This window comes from Sus scrofa, chromosome 6 (genome assembly GCF_054392235.1).
Source record: "Sus scrofa isolate SSC_HxYL_T2T_F1_AM1 chromosome 6, Sscrofa_HxYL_maternal_Yorkshire_Landrace_v2.0, whole genome shotgun sequence".
Lineage (NCBI taxonomy): Eukaryota > Metazoa > Chordata > Mammalia > Artiodactyla > Suidae > Sus > Sus scrofa.
In genome coordinates this window covers 86346423-86367930 of record NC_139388.1, presented here as the reverse complement: position 1 = coordinate 86367930, position 21508 = coordinate 86346423, and the positions used below count along the sequence as shown (strand labels likewise).

Sequence of the window (21508 nt, the reverse complement as noted above, 5' to 3'; positions counted from 1 at the left end):
TGAAAGTGCATTCTCTCCCAAGAACTGCCAGGACCCAAACTGAGAGCCAGCATCCAACCAGAGATCACCCCCAGGAGTCTCTCTGCCATGTGTCTTGTTCATGGGCTTGGTCGCCCCTGACCAAACATCACCCGGCCTGTCACTGAGACCAGGAGAGTGAACAAAGCAGCGAACCCAAAGGCCATGGGGTGAGACAGGCCTGGGACTGAATCCAGAATCCAGCACCTGCACAAGCTCTATGGGTTTTCAGAATGACAGTTTCCTCATCTGAAAAGAGGAAGCAATACCTCCTTTGAGAGCTGTGGAAGGACAGAAAATAGTATATGTTAATAAAGGAGAGGGATGATTATTTTTAGAGTAAAAGTGACTTTTCGTGTTGGAAAAGCAGTACATATTAATTAGAAGTTAATTCAGGATTAATGTAATTAAGTAGCAATTCAAGTACTTAAATTTAGAAATTAAACATAAACAGAAAGAAGAGAACTTAAAATCCTCACCAGAGAGAGAGAAGCCCCACTAACATATTGGCATACATCCTTCTGAAGCTGTCCAGGTCGATAGGCACACATTTTTGGTTTAATCAGCCTGTTTCGGTACTTGCTTTTCTGCTACTGAGTACATTAGAAATATCCCTTAGTCACTGCATGCACCTCGGCAGTATCTTTTTTATTTTATTTAATTTTTAAAGTTTTTTGTCTTTTTAGGGCCGCACCTGCCTCATACAGAGGTTCCCAGGCTAGGGGTCCAGTCGGAACTGTAGCTGCCAGTCTACACCACAGCCACAGCAACTTGGGGTCTGAGCCTTGTCTGGGACCTACACCACGGCTCATGGCAACACCAGATCCTTAACCCACTGAGCAAGCCAAGGATGGAACCCTCGTCCTCATGGATGTTAGTCCGGTTGGTTAACCGCTGAGCCACAACGGCAACTCCCGGCAATATCTTGTTTCATGGCTGTAGACGGTTCTGAGGTGAGGCTGGTTGCATTATTTGAAAGCGGTTACTGTTCAGGTGACCAGTAACACACTGGCATCAGAGGGACCAGCTATGTCCGGAACAAGCCCATTAAGCTCTGGAGGCTGCCACGCCCCGCGTGAAGGATATAGAGAATAACAAGTCAGACCCACAGGATTCTCCAGGAAATTAATGTCGATAATGTGGGAAAGTGCATGGCTTGGAACCTGGCACTTAGAAGAGGCTCGGATAGAGCCAGTGGTGTCTGAGACTCAGTTCATAAACTGGCCCTGAACTCCTCTGCCCTCTTAAAAGTCCCTTATTGGAATTCCTAGCCGTGATTATTAATAATGAACAGTTTTCGGGAGTTCCCGTCGTGGTTCAGCGGTTAACCAACCCGACTAGCATCCACGAGAACTCGGGTTCAATCCCTGGCCTCACTCAGTGGGTTAAGTTTCTGGCATTGCGGTGAGCCAGAAGTTGCAGACGCGGCTCAGATCCCGCGTTGCTGTGGCTCCGGTGTAGGCCTGCACCAGATCGACCCCTAGCCTGAGAACCTCCATATCCCGCGGGTGTGGCCAAAAAAAAAAAAACCAGTTTTCTTCCACTCACCTCACTCTGTACACGCATTTACTGAACCTCACCCCCACCCCGATCCCGCAGAACGAAACGAAGCAGAGGCAGAACGAACTGCTGGGGACTTAGGGGCGGCCCCAGGGGAAGCCCGGGTGGAGTCCCGTCCCGGAGGGGCGGGTCCACGGCTTGGCCTCCCATTGGCTGCCGTTCGCGTCACCTGCAGTCGGTGGGACGGGAGGCGGGAGGTGGGAACGGGTCCCACCCTGGCCGCGGGACGGCCGGCATGTCGGGGGCTGGCCGCTGGGCCTCTCTACTCCTATGCCTGCTTCAGTCCACTCCAGGTAAGGGCACGGGGTGGGCGCGGGGCCGCGGGGCGGGCGCGGGGCCGCGGGGAGCGCCGTCCGGGCGGCATCCACCTTCGGAGCCAAAGCTCGGGAGACAGTGCCTTAGGCAGGGGTCTGGGCGCAGCAACCTGAGTCGTGCGGATCGGCAGAGGCCACCTCCCACCCGTGTTCTTCCGAGGACTAAGCAGACTCTTGTCTAGTCCTTTCCGGGAAGAAACTGATCAAGTTTCCTAATGCCAGCTCAGCTTCAGGTAATCAGGAAACAAGACGATGGTTCTAAAGTCAGCTGTATTTATTTATAAAGTGTTTTTTTAAGGTTTCCTAAAGGCTCTGATCCCTTCATTAATACCGCACTTGGAGTTCCCGTTGTGGCGCAGCGGAAACAATCCGACTAGGAACCATAAGGTTGTGGGTTCGATCCCTGGCCTTGCTCAGTGGGTTAAGGATCTGACGTTGCTGTGGCTGCGGTGTAGGCTGGCAGCTGTAGCTCTGATTAGCCCCCTAGCCTGGAACCTCCATAGGTGCGGCCCTAAAAAGACAAAAAGACCAAAAATAAAAATAAAAAATACCGCACTTGACCCTTGCTAGTAGGGAAATTCAAACAGAAGTGCCCTGCCCTCGCAGGGTGTGCATTAGTGTGTGTGTGTGTGTGTGTGTGTGTGTGTCCCCTTTCTCCCGGCTGGGTGTAGGAAGTTCCATCCAGCCCCTACCCCCTTTTTTTTTTCTGAGCTGCCACCGGTAAGTTTACAGGGTACAAAATACCTTGGAATAGGACACAACTGCCAAACCCCAGCAAAATTGTTCCCAGGATATCTCCCTAGTCTTAGCCTAATAATTTAAAAACACGAAGAGTTCTTGTACATAATCTAATACTAATGTTAAAAGCCAACATTTGGAGTTCCCATTGTGGCTCAGCTTTAACGAACCCAACTAGTATCCATGAGAACCCAGGTTCAATCCCTGGCCCTGCTCAGTGGGTTAAGGATCCGGTGTTGCCCTGAACTGCGGTGTAGGTCACAGTTTCGGCTTGGATCTGGCTTTGCTGTGGCTTGACATAGGTGGGCAACTGCAGCTCTGTTTGGACCCCTAGCCTGGGAACTTCCATATGCCTCAGGTGCAGCGAAAGAAAGAAAGAAAGGAAGGAAGGAAGGAAGGAAGAAAGAAAGAAAGAAGGGAGGGAAGGAGGGAGGGAGGGAGGGAAGAAAGAAAGAAAGAAAGAAAGAAAGAAAGAAAGAAAGAAAGAAAGAAAGAAAGAAAGAAAGAAAGAAAGAAAGAAAGAAAGAAAGAAGGAAAGAAAGGAAGGAAGGAAGGAAGGAAGGAAGGAAGAAAGAAAGAAAGAAAGAAAGAAAGAAAGAAAGAAAGAAAGAAAGAAAGAAAGAAAGAAAGAAAGAAAGAAAAAGAACGAGCCAGCATTTATTTGAGCAACTTCTTTGTACTGGGCACCACACAGTTCTAGTTAAGCATCAACGCAATCGTCCTGCGAAGTAGGTATTATTTTCTCCCTTTTCAGATGGAGAAATTCAGATGGAGACTTTGCGCAATTAAGGGAATTACCTAAGAAGGAAGGCATGGGTGAGGCACCCAGAACAGAGAAGACTGAGGCTGAAGCAAGCATGGCCAGCTTTGGCCTTGGGGTGGACAGCTGACACAGGATGGTCCATCCACCCAGGTCAGCTCAGGGATGCGCCAGCCCCTGGTACCTTCACAGCAGTATTACTACAGCCAATGAGGAACAGCATATACCTGCGTGGGTTACCATCTTTTCAAACTCGATAGTTTTCCTGTCTGGACCTAGCTATACTTGCAGCTGAGGAATATATGATGTATATAATACAAACTGTGGTGCAAAGGTTTAGGCTGAAGCACAGGTGGATCCTGGTGTCTATACTTACTGGCTGTGTAGCCTCAGGCAAGTTATTTACCATCTCTCTCTAAGCCTAGTGCCACCATGGAAGGGGAATGACGCCTCTCCCAGGGTGGTTTGTTCTGAGGATTGAATGGGGTTTTGTGTATAAAGTGCCACGCCGGTGCTTGGCACCCTTCAAAGGCTCAATAGGGGATAACTATGCTAGTTGCTATTTCTCCACTGTGGCCAAGCTCAGATTTATGCCCATAAGCCACTTGTAGACAGATGTTTGGCTTCCTGCCGGCCACCTGCTAGAAAGTCCAGAAGCTGGGAGCACTGTCAGCATCCGCATCCTAGTGACCTGGGTCCTGCTAGAGGACACAGGATGAGGTGGAAGCAGGCACCCATATTTGGGTCTCAGAGGCCAGGGATGTGGAGCCAAACTGAGAGCCATCAGCAGAACTGGCCCCTCCCTCCCTGATACCGCTCTGTAACCTGTATGGGTTTCCACTGTGGCCCATGTGACACTTCAGGGCACTGATTTCTCCATGGGAACTTGAGCTCCTAAAGGGCAGGAGCGGAGTTGTGGTCCTTTTTGAAACCTCTGGCGCACAGTGATCAGTAGATGTCCTTCGCCAATAGTGATCTATAGATATTGGAAGAATAGGGATGAACAGGCCCCATGAGAACCCGGGAAAGGAAGTGTGATCGAGAGCTCTGACAGTGGGGTTGCCGGAGCCTGGATTTTCTGACTCTACAAGTGATTAGCTGGGAGGGCCTCAGTTTCCTCATCAGTAATGTGATGATCATATTTAGTACCTACCTCCTAGGGATGCGGGAAGGATTGAAAGAGAAAATGCGGAGTTCCCGTCATGGCTCAGCGGTTAACGAACCCGCCTAGTATCCATGAGGACACGGGTTCAATCCCTGGCCGTGCTCAGTGGATTAAGGGTCCAGTGTTGCCACGAGCTGTGGTGTAGGTTGTGCAGACACGGCTCGGATCCCATGTTGCCGTGGCTGTGGTGTAGGCCGGCAGCTCCAGCTCTGTCTGGACCCCTAGCCTGGGAACCTCCATATGTCGAGGGTGCAGCCCTAAAAAAAAAAAAAAGAGAGAGAGAGAGAGAAAATGCAGGTAATGACAGTGACACACAAAGGAATGCAGTTGTTTGAAAGGAAGATAAGCTGCAGCCTGGAATCCAGTCGGGGAGCTGTAAGGAAGAGGTCGACCCAGTCAAGCCAAGCAGGGCAGGACCTCACATACCGTGATAAGGCGCACGGACTTTATTCTGAGGACAAGGGAAGGGTGGAAACCGGGTAGCTGTGTAATCAGATGCATATTCCAGAAGACGGGGGTTAGCAGTGAGAAGGAGGAGGTGCCAAGAAGGGGGAAGTAGGAGTCAGTTTGAGGTGGCCAGGGTAAGTGTCACTGGGACCGTGACAACCGAACAGAGATGTGAAGGAAGCAGAGGAGTGAGGCAGACAGAGATCCCAGGGAGAGCTACGCAGAGGGAACGGGAAAGGGCCAGTGTGGCTGGAGAGGACCGAGCAAGCGGAGTCGGGGGTTGGATTCCGTAGTCTTATGGGTGCGTGTAAAGATTCTGGATTTTATCTTCAGCGAAATGGGTTTAAAGCAAAAGAATGACGTCATCTGACTTTCATTTTAACCCTTGCTGCCGTGTAGAGAATGGATTGAGGGGACAAGCCTGGAAGTAGGAAGACCAGTTAGGAAGCCTTTGGAACAATCCTGGTTATCACAATATTCATTCATTCACTCAACACTTTTTTTTTTTTTTTCACCCACAGCATATGGAGGTTCCCAGGCTAGGGGTCGAATCGGAGCTGTAGCCACCGGCCTGCACCAGAGCCACAGCAACGCAGGATCCGAGCCGGGTCTGTGACCTACCCCACAGCTCACGGCAACGCCGGATCCTTAAGCCACTGAGAGAGGCCAGGGATCGAACCCACAACCTCATGGTTCCTAGTCAGATTCCTTAACCGCTGAGCCACGATAGGAACTCCCATCAACACATTTTGGTTGTGCACCTGCCGTATGCCAGGGACCACTGCTGGCAGGCTCTGGGGACACGGCTGAGAACAAGACAGAGCCTCTGCTCCTTGAGACCCTCGGGGCCCTTCCCTCCTGGAGCCCAGGAATCCATTAGATGGTCCTGTTCCATGGTGTTCTACTGGAAACCTCAGATGTCAGTGGGCTTCCTCTCGTAGCACAGATGGGCCGCTGAGGTCTAAGGAAGGGGGAGGGGCTGCAGGACAGCCAGCCAGGGTCATGGCTGTGACTGGAATCCTGATCCCCCAGGTCCCCAGCCTACATCATGTCCCCTGTGCTTCAGCCACCCGAAGTAACTCCTGGTTCTCAAACCCAGCCAGCACCTGCTCTTCAGCTCAGACCGGCCCATGTCAAGACCCGCCAGGAGCTCCAGGCCTCATGATCTCTTTCTCCCCCACAGGGAGGCTCCACCTGGCCCCTCCCCAGAACGTGACGCTGCTCTCCAGGGACTTCGGTGTGTACCTGACGTGGCTCCCAGGGCCTGGCAACCCCCAGAATGTGACCTATTTTGTGGCCTATCAAAGGTGAAGGGGCAGCTCCCAGGCTCGTGGGTGGGGAGACAGAGGAGGTGGGCAGGGGCTGGAGAGGCTTCTCTGGAATAGTTCAGCATGGGCAGCGCTCGCTGGTCCCCTGGGTCCTTCAGGGGATGGCGTGCGGCAGGTACTGGGAGAGGGCATTTGACCAAAGACTGGAGGCAGGGCTGATGTTGAATGGAGAACAGTCCACCGGTGATGGGCCTGTGGGGGTTGGATCTTTGAGAAAAGTCGGAGCAGGGCTCGGATGGAGCCGTGAGGGCCCAGGGATGGAAATCTTAAGGGCCTGGATGCGGTGCTTGGCATTGCAGCGAGTAAGGGAGGCAGGGGCACCTCTTGTAAAGCTGGGTTGGCATCACCAGATCATCACCCTTTTCCCTGTGGAGCCTGCCCAGAGCCTTGGGGTCCTTCTCAGCTTGGCAGCCCAGGCCACCACTGCAGATCCAGAGGAATCCGAAAATGAAAGCAGAATTGCCGTCTTTGGATATAGATGGGCCTCATATGAAGTTCTTTTGTAAGAGAGTCAGCTGAAAAAAATCAGAGACTTAGAGAGTTGCTGAGAAGGCAAGGCGTTCCCTCAACGGGAGGGACCTGCCATGTACTCAGGACCCACTGTGCCAGGCTGGGTGCCGGGAGCCTTGCGTGAGTAGTAGTTCGCTCCTTTCTCCCAGTGCCACCAGGCAGGCCCTGCATTTCCCCCGTTTGAGAGGTTAGGGACACAACTCAGCAGGTCCGTGACTTGCCTGAGGAAGCCAGTGATGGAACCAGAAGAAAAACCCCAATCTGTCTGGCCACAGAGCTTGTGCTCTTCCTGTTCTGTCACTGTCTCCCCATCTGTAGCATCCAGATGTTAATGGTGGGGGCCTGGCTTGGGACAGGAGAGTCTGTTAAAGAGCTTTCATTTTAGTTCTTTATTTATTTTGTATTTTTTTCAATGGCCACACCTGCGGCATCTGGAAGTTCCCCGGGCCGGGGTCAAATCTGAGCCGCAGCTGCAGGCCTACACCACAGCCAGAGCAACACCAAATCCGAAACACATCCTGGGCCTACATCTTCTGGCAACGCCAGATCCTTAACCCACTGAGCGAGGTCAGACGTTGAACCTGCATCCTCAAGGACACTATGTCGGGTTCTTAACTCTCTGAGCCAGAATGGGAACTCCTAAAATGTCTTTTATCGCCCATTTTGAAGTAGTAGTTTACAGTTTTGACTGTTCATGGATATGTTTTTAGCATGCATTTTCTGACTCCTTCCATTGATTGCTTAGCATATTAATTCCTATCCTTATTTTCTGTTTTAAGTATTTAAAAGCTCTGTTTCCCTCTAAGTATTATTCAGCTGCATATCATAAATTTTTATTTATACTATTTTTATGATCATTGAGTTTTAGAGATTTACTTTCATCATAATTCTTTCTTTGATCCATGAGTCATTTTATTTTATTTTCCAGTGTGTGATTTTTGAGTCTCCTGCATTTTTTTTTAAATTGAGGTATAGTTGATGTACAATGATGCATTATTTTCAGGTACATAGAAAATTGATTCAGTCACACACACATTCTTTTTTAGATTCTTTTCCATTATAGGTTATTACAATATATTGAATATAGTTCCCTGTATTATACAGTTGGACTTTGTTGTTATACAATAGTGTGTATCTGTTAATTCCAAACTTCTAATTTATCCCTCCCCTCTCCCCTTCCCCTTTTGCTAACCATGTTTGTTTTTTCTGTGAGTGTTTCGTAAATAAGTTCATGTGTATCATTTTTTTAAGACTCCACACATATGTGATATATTTGTGTTTCTCTCTCTCTCACTTAGCATGATAATCTCTGGGTCCATCCTTTTTGCTACAAATGGCATTATTTTATTCTTCTATTATTTAATTATTTTAAATTTAATCATCCTTAATATCTGAGTGATATTCCATTGTATATATTTATCACATTTTCTCTCTCTCTCTCTCTTTTTTTTTTTTTTTTTTTTTTGGTCTTTTGTCTTTTTAGGGCTGTTCCTGTGGCATATGGAGATTCTCAGGCTAGGGGTCGAATTGGATCTGTAGCTGCTGGCCTACACCACAGTCACAGCAATGCCAGATCCTTAACCCACTGAGCAAGGCCAGGGATTGAACCCATGTCCTCATGGGTACTAGTCAGGTTCGTTACCCATTGAGCTATGATGGGAATGCCTGTCCCGCATCTTCTTTATCCATTCATCTCCTTGATGAACATTTAGGGTGCTTCCATGTTTTGGCTATTGTAACTAGTGCTGCTATGAACATTGGGGTGCATGTATCTTTTGAAATTAAAGTTTTCATCCTATCCGGATATATGCCAAGGATTAGAATTGTACAATTATATGGTAAATCTCTTTTTAGATTTTAAAAGAATCTCCATACTGTTTAGTTGGAGATTCATTCAACCAACAGTGCAGGAAGGATCCCTTTTCTCCACACCCTCTCCGGCATTTAATATTTGTAGACTTTTTGATGATGGCCATTCTGACTGGTATCAGGCGATACCTTCTTATAGTTTTGATTTGCGTTTCTCTAATAATTAATGATGTTGAGCATCTTTCCTTGTGCCATTGGCCATCTGTATGTCTTCTTTGGAGAAGTGTCTATTTAGGTCTCCTGCCCATTTTTTTTTTTTATCAGGTTGTTTGTTTTTTGATGTTGAGCTGTATGAGCCGTTTATGTATTTTGGAAATTAATCCCTTATCAGTCACATAGTTTGCAAATATTTGATCCATGAGTCATTTTAAAACATTGTAAAATGTTCAAAATTTCTTTAGTTCTCTGTGTTAATAATTTTAAACTGGAGGAGTTCCCGTCATGGTGCAGTGGAAACAAATCCAACTAGGAACCATGAGGCTGCAGGTTCGATCCCTGGCCTCACTCAATGGGTTAAGGATCTGGTGCTGCTGTGAACTGTGGTGTAGGTTGTAGACGTGGCTCAGATCTGGCGTTGCTGTGGCTGTGGCATAGACTGGCAGCTACAGCTCCGATTAGACCCCTAGGCTGGGAACCTCCATATGCTGCAGCTGCAGCCCTAAAAAGACAAAAGGCAAAAAAAATAAAATCTTAGAAAATAATAGTAATAATAATTTTAAACTGGATTATTTGTGGTCAGAGGAAATAGTTTGAGAGATACATGTTCTTTGAAATTTCTTGAGAGTTGCTTTACTTTTATTAATATTTCCTAATATTTTTGTTAATATTTTGTTTATGGTTCATGCATGACTCACACACTCGTTTGTTCTTAAACCAACTTTCATAATTATGACGTTTATTTTTCAACATCATGAAAAATATTTACTGGAGTTCCCATCGTGGCTCAGTGGTTAATGAATCTGACTAGGAACCATGAGGTTTCAGGTTGGATCCCTGGCTTCGATCAATGGGTTAAGGATCCAGCATTGCCGTGAACTGTGGTGTGGGTTGCAGACACGGCTCGGATCCCCAGTTGCTGTGGCTCTGGCGAAGGCTGGCAGCTACAGCTCCGATTCGACTCCTAGTCTGGGAACCTCCATATGCCACAGGTGCTGCCCTAGAAAAAACAAAAAGACAAAAAAAGAAAAAATGTATTTACTAATTATTTTTCTTTGTTCAATTGTCAATTACTGAGTGAGTTGTATTACAGATTTCTCATTGTAACTGTGGATCTTCTATTTCTTCCTGTAGTTTTGTCTATTTATGCTGAATAGAGTTTGAAGCTATTTAGTAGACACATGCAGGTTAGAATTTTATCTCTTCCTGGTCAATGGAATCGTTAACTATTGTGTAGTGATTCTTGTCATCTTTAGTAATGCTTTCATCTTTGAAGTCTCTATTTTGTCTCATATTAATGTACCTACCCCAGTTCCTTTTCTGTTCATGTTTACATAGTATAACTTTATCCGGAAACAAAACTTGGTGAATTCTTTTCTCTTTACTTACCTTCATATCAGCCTTTTCCATTCACCCATCGCTCAGTCTTAAGACCCAGGAAGAGTCCTCAATTCTCCTTTTCCTCACATTCCACATCCAATCCAGGAGCAAGTCTTGCCCTCCAAAATGCTTCCTACATCCCGCCTCTTCTTGCCGTCTCCACCACCATTCTCTCTTGGGCCACCGCTGCAGCCTCCCAGCTGGTTTATCACAGTGATATTTTAAAAGCATAAATTAGATAACCTCAGTCCCCCTATTCAGAGCCTTCTGGTGGGGAGTTCCTGTTGTGGCTCAGTGGTAATGAACCCGACGTGTATCCATGAGGATGCGGGTTCGATCCCTGGCCTTGTTCAGTGAGTTAAGGATCCAGCGTTGCCATGAGCTGCAGTGTAGGTCGCAGATGCAGCTCAGATCTGGCATTGCTGTGTGTGTGGTGCAAGCTAGCAACTGCAGCTCAGATTTGACCCCTAGCCTGGGAACTTCCACATGCTGTAGGTGTGACCCTAAAAAGCAAAAAAGAAAAAAAAGAAAAAAAAAAAAGAAAAGAAACTTCCAGTGGCTTCCTAACACACCACCCCTCTCCACCCTCATCTCCGGCCTATCCATCCTCTCTGCTGGGCTTCGGCCACCCTGGCCTTTTTGTGGACAGGTCAAGCCCCTTCCCATCACAAGGCTTTTGCTTTTGCTGTTCCTTCTCCCACGCCTTCTCCTGGCTCCCTTCTCTTCCTCCCGGCCTCCGTGTCAGCATTCTCTCCCTGGCCTTTCCTGAGCCGCCTTTGGAAAGCAGTTGCCCCCACCTTGCCCTGTGATCACCGCACTTGCCCGCTCCTAGGTTCACCTCATTGATACAGGGATGGTCTCTCATGCCCTCCCGCCAGCGTGTAAATTCCCGAGGGCAGGACCTTGTCTGTCGTGAACTGCCGATTCCCCAAGAGTAAGGCCCAGCAAGCAGGTCCCTTCTTTGGACCTCCCATTCTCAGGAGTTTGGACTCACAGAGCTGTGTGTCCCCTCTGACAGCTGCACAGCACACCGCACAGTGCCTGGTATACCGCAGGTGGCCCATAAGTGCCTGAAGGAATACACAGGTGGAAAGGGAGCACTAGTAGTAATGATAGCAGCTGTCATGAAGGCCCTGAGAGGGAGACGTGACAAATGAAGAGACTGAGGCTTGGGGGCAGTGACATGCGTAAGGTCCCAGAGCAGGTCAGAGGCAAAACCGGGAGTCCCGCCCTCGTCTGTCATTCCAGAGTCTGAGCTCCTACCTTGACTGTTCTCATTCTGTCTCAGCCAATGGCTGGCTGGATGGACAGATGGACGGATGAACAATCGGATGGGACAGAGGGACGAGCCATCACCTGTTCTCCAGCGTTTCCTCACCCCAAGAGGCTGAATCCATGTCTCCTTCTTCAGCTCAGCAACCCCTAAACGGTGGCAAAGAGTGAAAATGTGTGCAAGAACCAAAGAGCTGGTGTGTTCTCTGATGTGCCTGGAGAAACAAGACCTGTGCAACAAGTTCAAGGGGCGAGTGCAAGCAGTTTCTCCCAGCGCCAGGTCCCCCTGGGTGGAGTCCAAGTCCATGGATTACCTTTTTGAAGGTATGCAAGGGACCTGCGGGAGGGAGGCTGTCTGCCCAGGAGCCTGGCTCAGTGGCACTGCTGTCCTCGCCGTGTGCCTCGCCCTTCCCCAGAGCAGCTGTCCGGGGCCACCTGCCGTGGTGTGACTTTGTGGTAGAAAGTTAGGGGAGCCCACCAGCAGTTCAGTTTGTTTCTCCTTTGGATGAGGTTCATTATCTTTTTTTTTTTTTTTAGCATGTGGTCACACCTGTGGCATATGGAAGTTTCCCGAGCCAGGGGTCGAGCCATAGCCACTGCAGAAGCAACGCCAAGTAGTTATGCTGCGAGCCACACGGGAAGTCCGAGGTTCATTATCTTCTATTGAGCACAACCTTGGTCATGAACTACACAAGACACTTTATATACTTATTCCTATATTTTTTATGTTCAATCTCTAGCTTTAAGAAACAATTTTTTTTGAAAAATTCTGGTTGCACATGTAATTTCTGCACACAGTAGAAATTTGGAGGGAAAGGAAAATAGAAATAGAGAGGAAAACATTCCTCATGCTTATAGCCTTCAGAAACCACCAGTGTTCACACTGAGCGAGCAGAACATTTTTCCCCCCAATATATTTTATTTTTTTATTTATTTTTATTTTTTTGTCTTTTTGCCATTTCTTGGGCCGCTCCCATGGCATATGGAGGTTCCCAGGCTAGGGGTTGAATCGGAGCTGTAGCTGCCAGCCTATGCCAGAGCCACAGCAACTGGGGATCCGAGCCGTGTCTGCAACCTACACCACAGCTCACGGCAACGCCGGATCGTTAACCCACTGAGCAAGGGCAGGGATCGAACCCGCAACCTCATGGTTCCTAGTTGGATTTGTTAACCACTGCACCACAATGGGAACTCCTCCCCAATATATTTTAATTCTTCCTTCCTTTCTTTCTTTTCTTTTTTCTATTTTTAATTTTTCTTTTTTTTTTCTTTTTTTTTTTTTTAAGGCGTCTTTTTTTTTTTTTTTGTCTTTTTGCCATTTCTTGGGCCGCTCCCATGGCATATGGAGGTTCCCAGGCTAGGGGTCCAGTTGGAGCTGTAGCCACCAGCCTATGCCAGGGCCACGGCAACGGGGGATCCAAGCCGCGTCTGTAACCTACACCACAGCTCACGGCAACGCCGGATCCTTTAACCCACTGAGCAAGGCCAGGGACCGAACCCGCAACCTCATAGTTCTTAGTCGGATTTGTTAACCACTGCACCACGACGGGAACTCTTTTTTTTTTTTTTTTTTTGCTTTTTAGGGCTGCGCTTGTGGCATATGGATGGAGGTTCCCAGGCTAGGGGTCGAATCGGAACTGCAGCTGCCGGCCTACACCACAGCCACGGCAACACAGGATCCTTAACCCCCTGAGCGAGGCCAGGGATTGAACCTGCATCCCCATAGATACTAGTTGGGTTTGTAACCTCTGAGCCATAACAGGAACTCCATATATTTTGTCTCTAATCCTCACCACAAACTTATGAGGTTTGCTTTTCTCAACCCATTTTTAAAAAAGAAATAAAGCAAGACCCACAGGAATTAAGGAACTTGCCAGCAAATAAACTGGGTGAGGAGCAGGCCTGCTGGGAGGCAGGGGCATGGATGCTCTGTGGCCCCCAGGGAGTACTGACAGGTCCTATTCTGTTTCTTTCAGTGGAGCCGGCCCCACCAGTTCTGGTATTCAACCGGACAGAGGAGATCCTCAGCGTCAATGCCACATACCAGCTACCCCACTGTGTGCCCCAGCCCGATCTGAACTATGAGGTGGATTTCTGGAAGGAGGGGACCAGGAACAAGGTGAGAAGCCCCTTTTATGCCCCCAGGCTGAGTCCCCTTCCTCACTCTCCCACTAAATCCCAGTGCTCCTCCCCCATGGAGGCTACTACTCCATGAATGCCTCCTCCAGGAAGCCTTCCCTGCATACCCCTCACTCCTGGCAGCCACCCCCTGACTCTGCACAGTGTGATTGGCCTGTGGTCCACCTCCTGCCCCTCTTTTACCTAAGAGGCCAAGTTCAAGGCATCCTATTCCTGCACATTACAGACAATAAGAGCACAGCAGGTTTCTACCTATTTTTTTTTTTCATTATGAAACCCCCCTTTTTTTTTTTAAGGGTCACACCCACAGCATATGGAAGTTCCCAGACTGGATGTCCAATCAGAGCTGCAGCTGCCACCCTGCACCACAGCCACAGCAACACCAGATCTGAGCTGGATCTGCAACCTACGCCATAGCTCACAGCAATGCCGGATCCTTAACCCACTGAGGGGGACCAGGGATCGAACCTGCATCCTCATGGATACTGGTTGGGTTCATTACAGCTGAGCCACAGTGAGACCTCCCCTTTTATTTTTTAATAAAATCTGATTGAAGTATGATGGGCTGCAGGAGGCCTATTTGCCAAGCCATGAGATCCATTAGGAAAAAACTGGAAAGTACAGATAAGTGCTGGGAAGTAGACCAAAAGTACCCAGAGGTGATTGCAAAGAATTCTTTGGTATATAGCCGATTTCAGACTTGGTTCTGTGCATGCATGTGCATATGCCTATGTGTCCTTATTTATGTCAGGCATTGGCAAACTTTTTCTGTAATTGGCCAGAAAGTAAATATTTTTGGCTTTGCAGGCCATGTGGCCTGTGTGTTCAACTCCATCTGTAACACAAAGGGAGCTGTAGGTAAATAGATAAATAAACAGGCATAGCCGGGTTCCAGTAAACTTCTATTTGGGAAAAAAAAAGGTGGAGCTGTAGTTTACTGACCCCTGTTCTTATTCATTCTTTCTTTTACCGAACCAATATTTACACGCTTGACCTCCTGCACATTCTGGATCCCAGGGATGTAAGTTTTCATTCCATGTGGTCCCTGCCTTCAAGGCCCTCACAGAGGGAGTTCCTGTGTGGCTCAGTGGGTTAAGAACCCAACACAGTGTGCATGAGGATGTGGGTTTGATCCCTGGCCTCGCTCAGTGGGTTAAGGATCTGGCGTTGCCATGAGCTGTGGTGTAGGTCACAGACACAGCTCGGATCTGGTGTGGCTGTGGCTGTGGCATAGGTCAGCAGCTGTAGCTCCAATTAGACCCCTAGCCTGGGAACCTCCATATGTCACGGGTTCAGCCCTAAAAAGCCAAAAAAAAAAAAAAAAAAAAAAAAAGAGTGAATTTACTTTTCATAATAGATTTTATTTCATCCAATAGAATGTTATCATCTCAACATGTAACTAATATAAAAATTATTGAGATGTTTCACATTCTTTTCTTACGTGGTCTTCAAGCGCCGATGTGAGAGCCCATCTAGTTTGGTACCAGCCACACATCAAGGGCTCGGTACCCACATGTGGCCAGTGGCTACTGTGTTGGGCAGGCAGCCCTGGCGTTTTCAGTGACTGTGATAGCTGAAGAAGCACCCCTCCCCCTGCCCAAATTGATTGACAGGCCCTGAGGGTAGGAAGCCTGCGGAACTCGTGCCTGAAAGTGAGGAGGTGGTGAGGTGTAGCTTGCGTGATGCAGAATGGCCGGGCTGCTTTTGAACCCAAACTATCTCTACCTTGAGACTCAGCAGAAGAGAAATGAGATAGAGTTGGGAAGTGCTCCCCTCATGCTTAAACTGCTTTGGTTTTGTTTTGGTTTTGTCTTTTTTTCTTCTTTAGGGCTGCACCCGTGGCATATGGAAGTTCCCAGGCTAGGGGTCGATTGGAACTGTAACTGCCAGCCTACAGCAGAGCCACAGCAACACCAGATCCTTAACCCCCTGAGGAAGGCCAGGGATCGAACCCACATCTTCATGGATAACAGTCGGGTTCATTAACCACTGAGCCACTTTGGGAACTCCCCATGCTTCACCTTTAATGCAAGAAAAGAAGATGGGAGACTCACAGCTGTGTCCTGGCTGCCAGTCCCACCCTGTCCCCCCAGTAGCTCAGCCCACTCTGCTTCTCTCTCCAAACAGACCCGATTTCCAGCCACTCCCCATGGCCAGCCAGTCCAGATTCCCCTCCAGCCAGCCACCCGCGGACCCCACTGTCTCAGCGGCAGAACCATCTACACCTTCGGTGACCCTAAATACAGCAAGTTCTCCAAGCCTACCTGCTTCTTCCTGGAGGGCCCAGGTGGGTGCAAAGGGGTCCAGAAGTGGGGACTTTCTCCCTGGGCCTCAGAGTCCTCATAATATGATAATTAAGAGCACAAGTCTAGAGACAGACTCACATCAATTAAAATCCCAGCTCCCCCCCACACTTGCTGTGCATCTTTGGGCAGCTTACATACCTCTCTGAACCTTGGCTTCCACAGTCTGTAGGATGAATTTATTCTTATGAGGATTAAATAGGATCATCTATGTGAAGCCCTCGGCACCTATGCAGTTGATAGAAGCCCCTGTTTCTCTAGTTGTTATTATTTTTTTTCTTTCTAGGCCCCAACTGGGCATTCCTGGTTCTCCTACCATTTCTGCTGCCGCTGCTGTTGGTCATTGCCGCAGGGCATGTGATCTGGAAGAGCGTCACAGGAAACTACTGGTTTCAGCAGGCAAAGATGCCACAGGCCCTGGTATGGCACATCTGGGGGTGCGTGACAAAGAGGGAGGGTTGTTAAAGAGTGAGCAGGTGGAGCTCGACTTAAAGGTGGTTCAGATAGACTATCAAAATGATCCAGACTGCAAAACATCTATTACGCCGTCTAAATTTTCACCATTAGTAATTCATTCCTTTGGCACCAAAGTAAAATAGCAAATATGCCCTGGGCCGGGGTGGGGGGAGGACAAGTGCCCTAAGTCTCTTTTAAAAATAATCTCCTCTCTGCTTAAGATTTGTCAGGTGCCAAGAGCAGAGCCCCCAGCCTTGGGACAAAGGAGAGATGCCCAGAGGGGAAATGGGGAGGGTGGCAGCTAAAGGGAACCCAACACTTAGTTCGCACTCTCACCAAGGCCAAGTCTTGCCCAGGTGGACCCTGGAATTTCCTCTACTGTCTGGTAGCTCACTCGCTTAGATCCTGGGGGCCAGCTGGGGCAGGGGAAGCCCGGAGGGGTCAGAGGGGTCAGACTTGTGGAGAGGAAGGCCCAGAAAGGGAGGCTGAGCCATAGGTGAGGCTCCGTGAGCCCTCAGGTGGAGCTGGGGCTTTGAGGATGGATGCTGAGCGTCCCAGCCACATGGGAATGTTTCAGCATTCCCGGCTCTGGGACCTGCAGGGAACTCCCACTAACTGAAGGACAGCCTCTGTGAGACGTGTTAGATGTGTCTGCACCTTGCCCCATCCCTCCGCCTTCCCATCATTTGGGAACTCTCCAGCTCGACCTCCTGCAACCTAGGGGCTCTCTCTGGCTCATGGCATCCACTCTGCCTGGGCACATCGCAGGCTGCATGTGCCAGAGAGTTCACGCCGCCACCGCCCCCTCCATCCCCCACCCAGTGGTGCTCTGAGGTCCACGTGCTGCCATGATTCCCTGAGTCCCCACAGAGCTAAGCTCCAGCTGCCCTTGGGGTAACTTGCCTCATCACGCCCTGCCTGTTGGCTGCTGTGCCTTGCTGGTACTTCCTGCAACATATCCCAAAGAAACTATTTATTGTTTTTATTTTTCTACCTATTATTCTTTTTTACAGTTGATTTACAAGTTCTGTCAATTTCTGCTATACAGCAAAGTGATGCAGATATGTATATACACACACACACGTGTGTGTTTGTGTGTGTGTATGCACACGTTCTTTTCTCATATTATCTTGCATCACCAAGGAAACTATTTACATTGGAGTCCTTGTGTCAGGGTCTGTTTCCAGGGGAACCCAAATTAGAACAGTCATGCTTTTGCAAAGGCTGAATTTCCTGCTCTTCTCTCCCCTCCCCACATCAGGACTTCCCAGGACACAGACCCCCTGGGGCAACCTTTCGGCCCAGTGGCCCAGAATGCCTGGATGACTTGAGCCTCTATCCCCAGAAGGAACTGGCTATAAGGGTCAGGCTGATGCCTAGAGTCAGGGCCCCAGCCACCATCCAGGCAAGATCAGAGAAGAACAGGGCTGAGGAGGAGAAGAATGAGGAGGGGGACACAGACGAGGACACAGACGACCATGTCATCTTCCAGCCCTACATGGAGCCACCCCCCCTCCTGGGGCTGGAGCACCAGACCCCGTGCCATGCTGAAGCAGAAGGGCCCCAGTCACCTCTGGTCCAGGTCGAAGGCTCCTCTGTTTGCGATTCTTCAGACAGAAGCTGGACCAGCACTGCGGGCTCCTCCCCCTGGGATGAGGCTGAGTCCTCGGGCTATTTGGCCAAGAAGGGGCCAGGCCGAGGGCCAGATGGGGAGGAGTGCCAGAAGCCTCTGCCACCACCGGAATTCTCCGAGGACTTGAGTTCCCTGGAAGAGCCCCCCAAAGACAACCTCTCCTGGGCCAGCTGGGGCTTCTCATCACCACGGCTGAACCTGGTCCCCAGGGAGCCCCCAGTTTCTCTGCGGACACTGACCCTCTGCTGGGACAGCAGCCCTGAGGAGGACGAGGAGGAGGAGGAAGAAGAGGGTGGGAGCGAATCGGAAAGCGAGGACAGCGGTGCTGGCACCTGGGAGACTAAGAGCCTCGAGAGCACCGAGGTCAGAGGTAGGACACTGGGGCATTACCTGGCCAGGTGAGCCATCCCCTGGCTTCCAGTCAAGTCTGGTGCTACCACGTTTCCTGGGGACCTAACTCACCACAAAGACTTGAAATCCCTGGAGCATCATCGCCGGGGTGACAGAGGGTTCTTGCAGCACTTCGGGGAGCCCCAGCTGGAGGCTGTCTGCCAGGCTGAGCCATCAGAAGCCACCTGTCCTATGACCTGCCAGCTTTGGGCTGAGCACCAGGAGGGGTAGAGACACGGATGGGCTGGGGTCAGATCACCCCACTGTCCCCGGGGTGACAGGCCGGCGGGAAGAGTCATCCCTGGATGACACTGCACAGGTGAGGTCAGATCACAGTGGACATGGACGGCTGATGGCACAAGGGCCATGTGGATATGGGAAGGGAGGAAATTTGGAGGCACAGCTGGTGTAGCAGAGACTCACTCCTCCCTCCTGCGCCTGCATGGTTCCCTCCTCTCCGAGGCTCCCGTGTCCTGATTTAGGAGTCCCCTAGGGTGGGTCAGTGAAAAAAAAATCCAGGCTGAGGGTGTCGGGAGGAAGGGGAAGGGCGTGGTCATGCAGATCCCCGTCTCTGAGTGACGGATCCCAGTTCTTCACAACACACAGAGCTGGGTCCCGATCCAGCTCGGCTCTTTACCGGCTGTGTGGCCTTGGAGGAAACACCTTCCTTCTCTGTGCCTGAGTTTCCTCTCTGCAGCCACCTGGGGCGTGGCCAGGGTTCCGAGGGACGTGAGTGTGATGCGCTGCCTGCCATGCCTTTGGCACTGGCCCCATGGTGGCTGGGAGGCTCCCCCCTTCACCCAGGCTCTGAGGGGACTACCTGTGACCCTAAGCTCAGAGTGTCTAGAAGCATCCATCTGTCAGCTCCCCACCGCCAGTCTACCTCCTGCCTCCCGCCCTCACTGTCCCCGCCTCCTGGTCAGGAAACTGAGCTCTCAGAAGCAGGAGCCCAGCCAAGGGGGACCCTGGTCTCTCTCTCCCTGTTCCCAGCCAAGAACGAACCAAATAGTCCATTTTCCAGGGAGTCTGATGATTGGTGGTGGGGTAGCAACCCAGCAGGGCGTTGGACCCCCCGGCCTGCAATCCCCATCTCAGCACTTTAGACCCTTTGGTTGACCATTGCGTTCATAAAGAGGCCTATCTCCCCTTCTGGTTTTGAGAAACCACTGCCTTCTAGGAACAGGTGACTCTTCTTCCCTGGAGGTAGTGATGGATGTTCTCCAACAGCTCCCTTGTTCACCGACAGGCACCAGTATATGGATGAGCATAGCTGGGTCTCCGCCCATTAGGCCAAGCTTCTTGTCAGTTTTGTGGTCCAGCAGGGATGGGACTAATCCTTGGCTCCGTGCCCTGGGGTCTGCCATGGCACCTGCCAGGAGCTAGGTGTCTCTGTGGATGTAAAAAGCATCTGCATAGCCGTTTTATCCACAGGGCTATATTGTTTGGAAGCCAACATGAGGGTACTGCCTTAAGTGAGAATTGTGGAAAAGCTTCCCCAAGGGCATCTGGTCCAGGGATTCCCAAGCTGTGTTCTCAAAAGCCTCGGGCTTCATAGGAGGTGCCTCAATTTCAGGGAGAGCCATGGTCTATAAGATCCCCCCAAGTTCAACCAGAGTGACCTCCCTGTAAAGCTGAGCTTAGGAGTTTCCACTGATAAAGAAAAGGTCAGCAACACCATCCCCCTGCTTTTTTTTTTTTTTTTTTTTCCTTTTTTGGCTGCCACACAGCATATGGAGTTCCCGGACCAGGGATCAGATCCTATACTGCAGCTGTGGCAATGCTGGATCCTCTAACCCACTCTGCCAGGCCAGGGATCAAACCTGCATCCTTGGTTCTGCAGACACCACTGATCCCCTTGCACCACAGAGGAAACTCCAGCAAATCCGTTTTTAACTTGAACACCTATCTTTTGTTTCCAAAGAAGAAGCTGAAATGACTTGTGTATGTACCTAAGGGTGAGATCTTTGGTCCTAGGTCCACTGGGCCAACCCCTCTCCCCTCGGTCATATCAACACAGTGCCAAGGTCTCAGCAATGGTGTCCAAAGGGCATTAAGCTGGCAGGAAGCCTGCGCCACTGCTGGGACTCACACGCATACCCATGCACAAGCCCAGGAGGCACACGTGCATTTCTGCAGGGGTTTCCCTGCCATGAGGCTTGTCCACATCCACCGTTGAGTGCAGAGGAGGAAGAACTCACAGACCCCAGGGAGCTGGGGAAGGCTGTGGCTCGGGGCCAGTTCCCAGGATGATAACCAGACCAAGCCCGATGTCCTTTCTAGAACCAGCTGAACTGCTGTGTGCAGGTAATTCAAATACCTCAAAGCCCTCATGATTGCCGTCTAGGCCTGTGTGAAGGAATGACTTTCTTTCTTGTGTTTTTCTTAAGCAGTTTTTCCAAAGCTTCGTTTCTGACGTCAGCTATTTCTATTCAAACTTCCAGCTCCTTTCTCGCCAGGCAGTCATAAACACATAAGCTGTGAGAACCACTAGGAAAGAGCATGCTAATCAGTCTATTCATTTGTCAAGTGTGCTCTGCACTGAACTGTTTACAGAGGCCTTTCATGTGCCCAGCAGCCAGGAACTGCATGGCTCAAGTTCCAGGGCCACCGTGAAGGACATCAGGTGAATGGCCGGTGATGCCCTGGATGAAAGCCACGTTACCATGCGTGAGGGTACCGAGAAGATTATATATTGTTCTTAGATATTTGTATTTATTTCTAATTTTATGTGTATATCATATTTAAATAATTGCCTATTGCTTGTTGGGACCTACCCTAAATTTTTAAATAAAGAGCTCTATTTTTCAAGAAAAAAAAAAAAATGGCAGAATCCAATGGATCCTGTGAAAAAGGATCTTTTCCAATCTTAGGTTTCAAAAGCGCCTCACCGCTCATCTGGCTGTTAAGACTACAAACGTCCTGGATTGTGTCCCCAGCAGCAGACCCAGAAACAAAGACTGGGGGCATAAAGCAGGGCAGCCGAGGTAGGAGGTCGATGGGCCCCTGGGCCGAGAACAGCTGGGACCTGTCAGACGGAGTAAACTGGAGCTCGTTTCTCTTTGACACATTC

General features: G+C 49.7%; 1 protein-coding gene across 2 annotated transcripts; it reads left to right on the top strand.

Annotated features, from left to right (window-relative positions):
• Positions 1-1772: 1772 nt before the first annotated feature.
• Positions 1773-21260, top strand: IFNLR1 (interferon lambda receptor 1). Of its 2 annotated transcripts, none has more exons than XM_021095537.2 (7): positions 1773-1871; positions 6186-6309; positions 11657-11841; positions 13494-13636; positions 15784-15943; positions 16246-16379; positions 17677-21260. In XM_021095537.2, the coding sequence occupies exons 1-7, from the start codon at positions 1814-1816 to the stop codon at positions 18448-18450; spliced, it is 1578 nt and encodes a 525-aa protein (XP_020951196.2). In that variant the 5' UTR covers positions 1773-1813; the 3' UTR covers positions 18451-21260. The 2 variants fall into 2 exon arrangements, with proteins under 2 accessions (XP_020951196.2, XP_020951198.2); XM_021095539.2 differs by having other exon boundaries at positions 11534-11841.
• Positions 21261-21508: the final 248 nt, after the last annotated feature.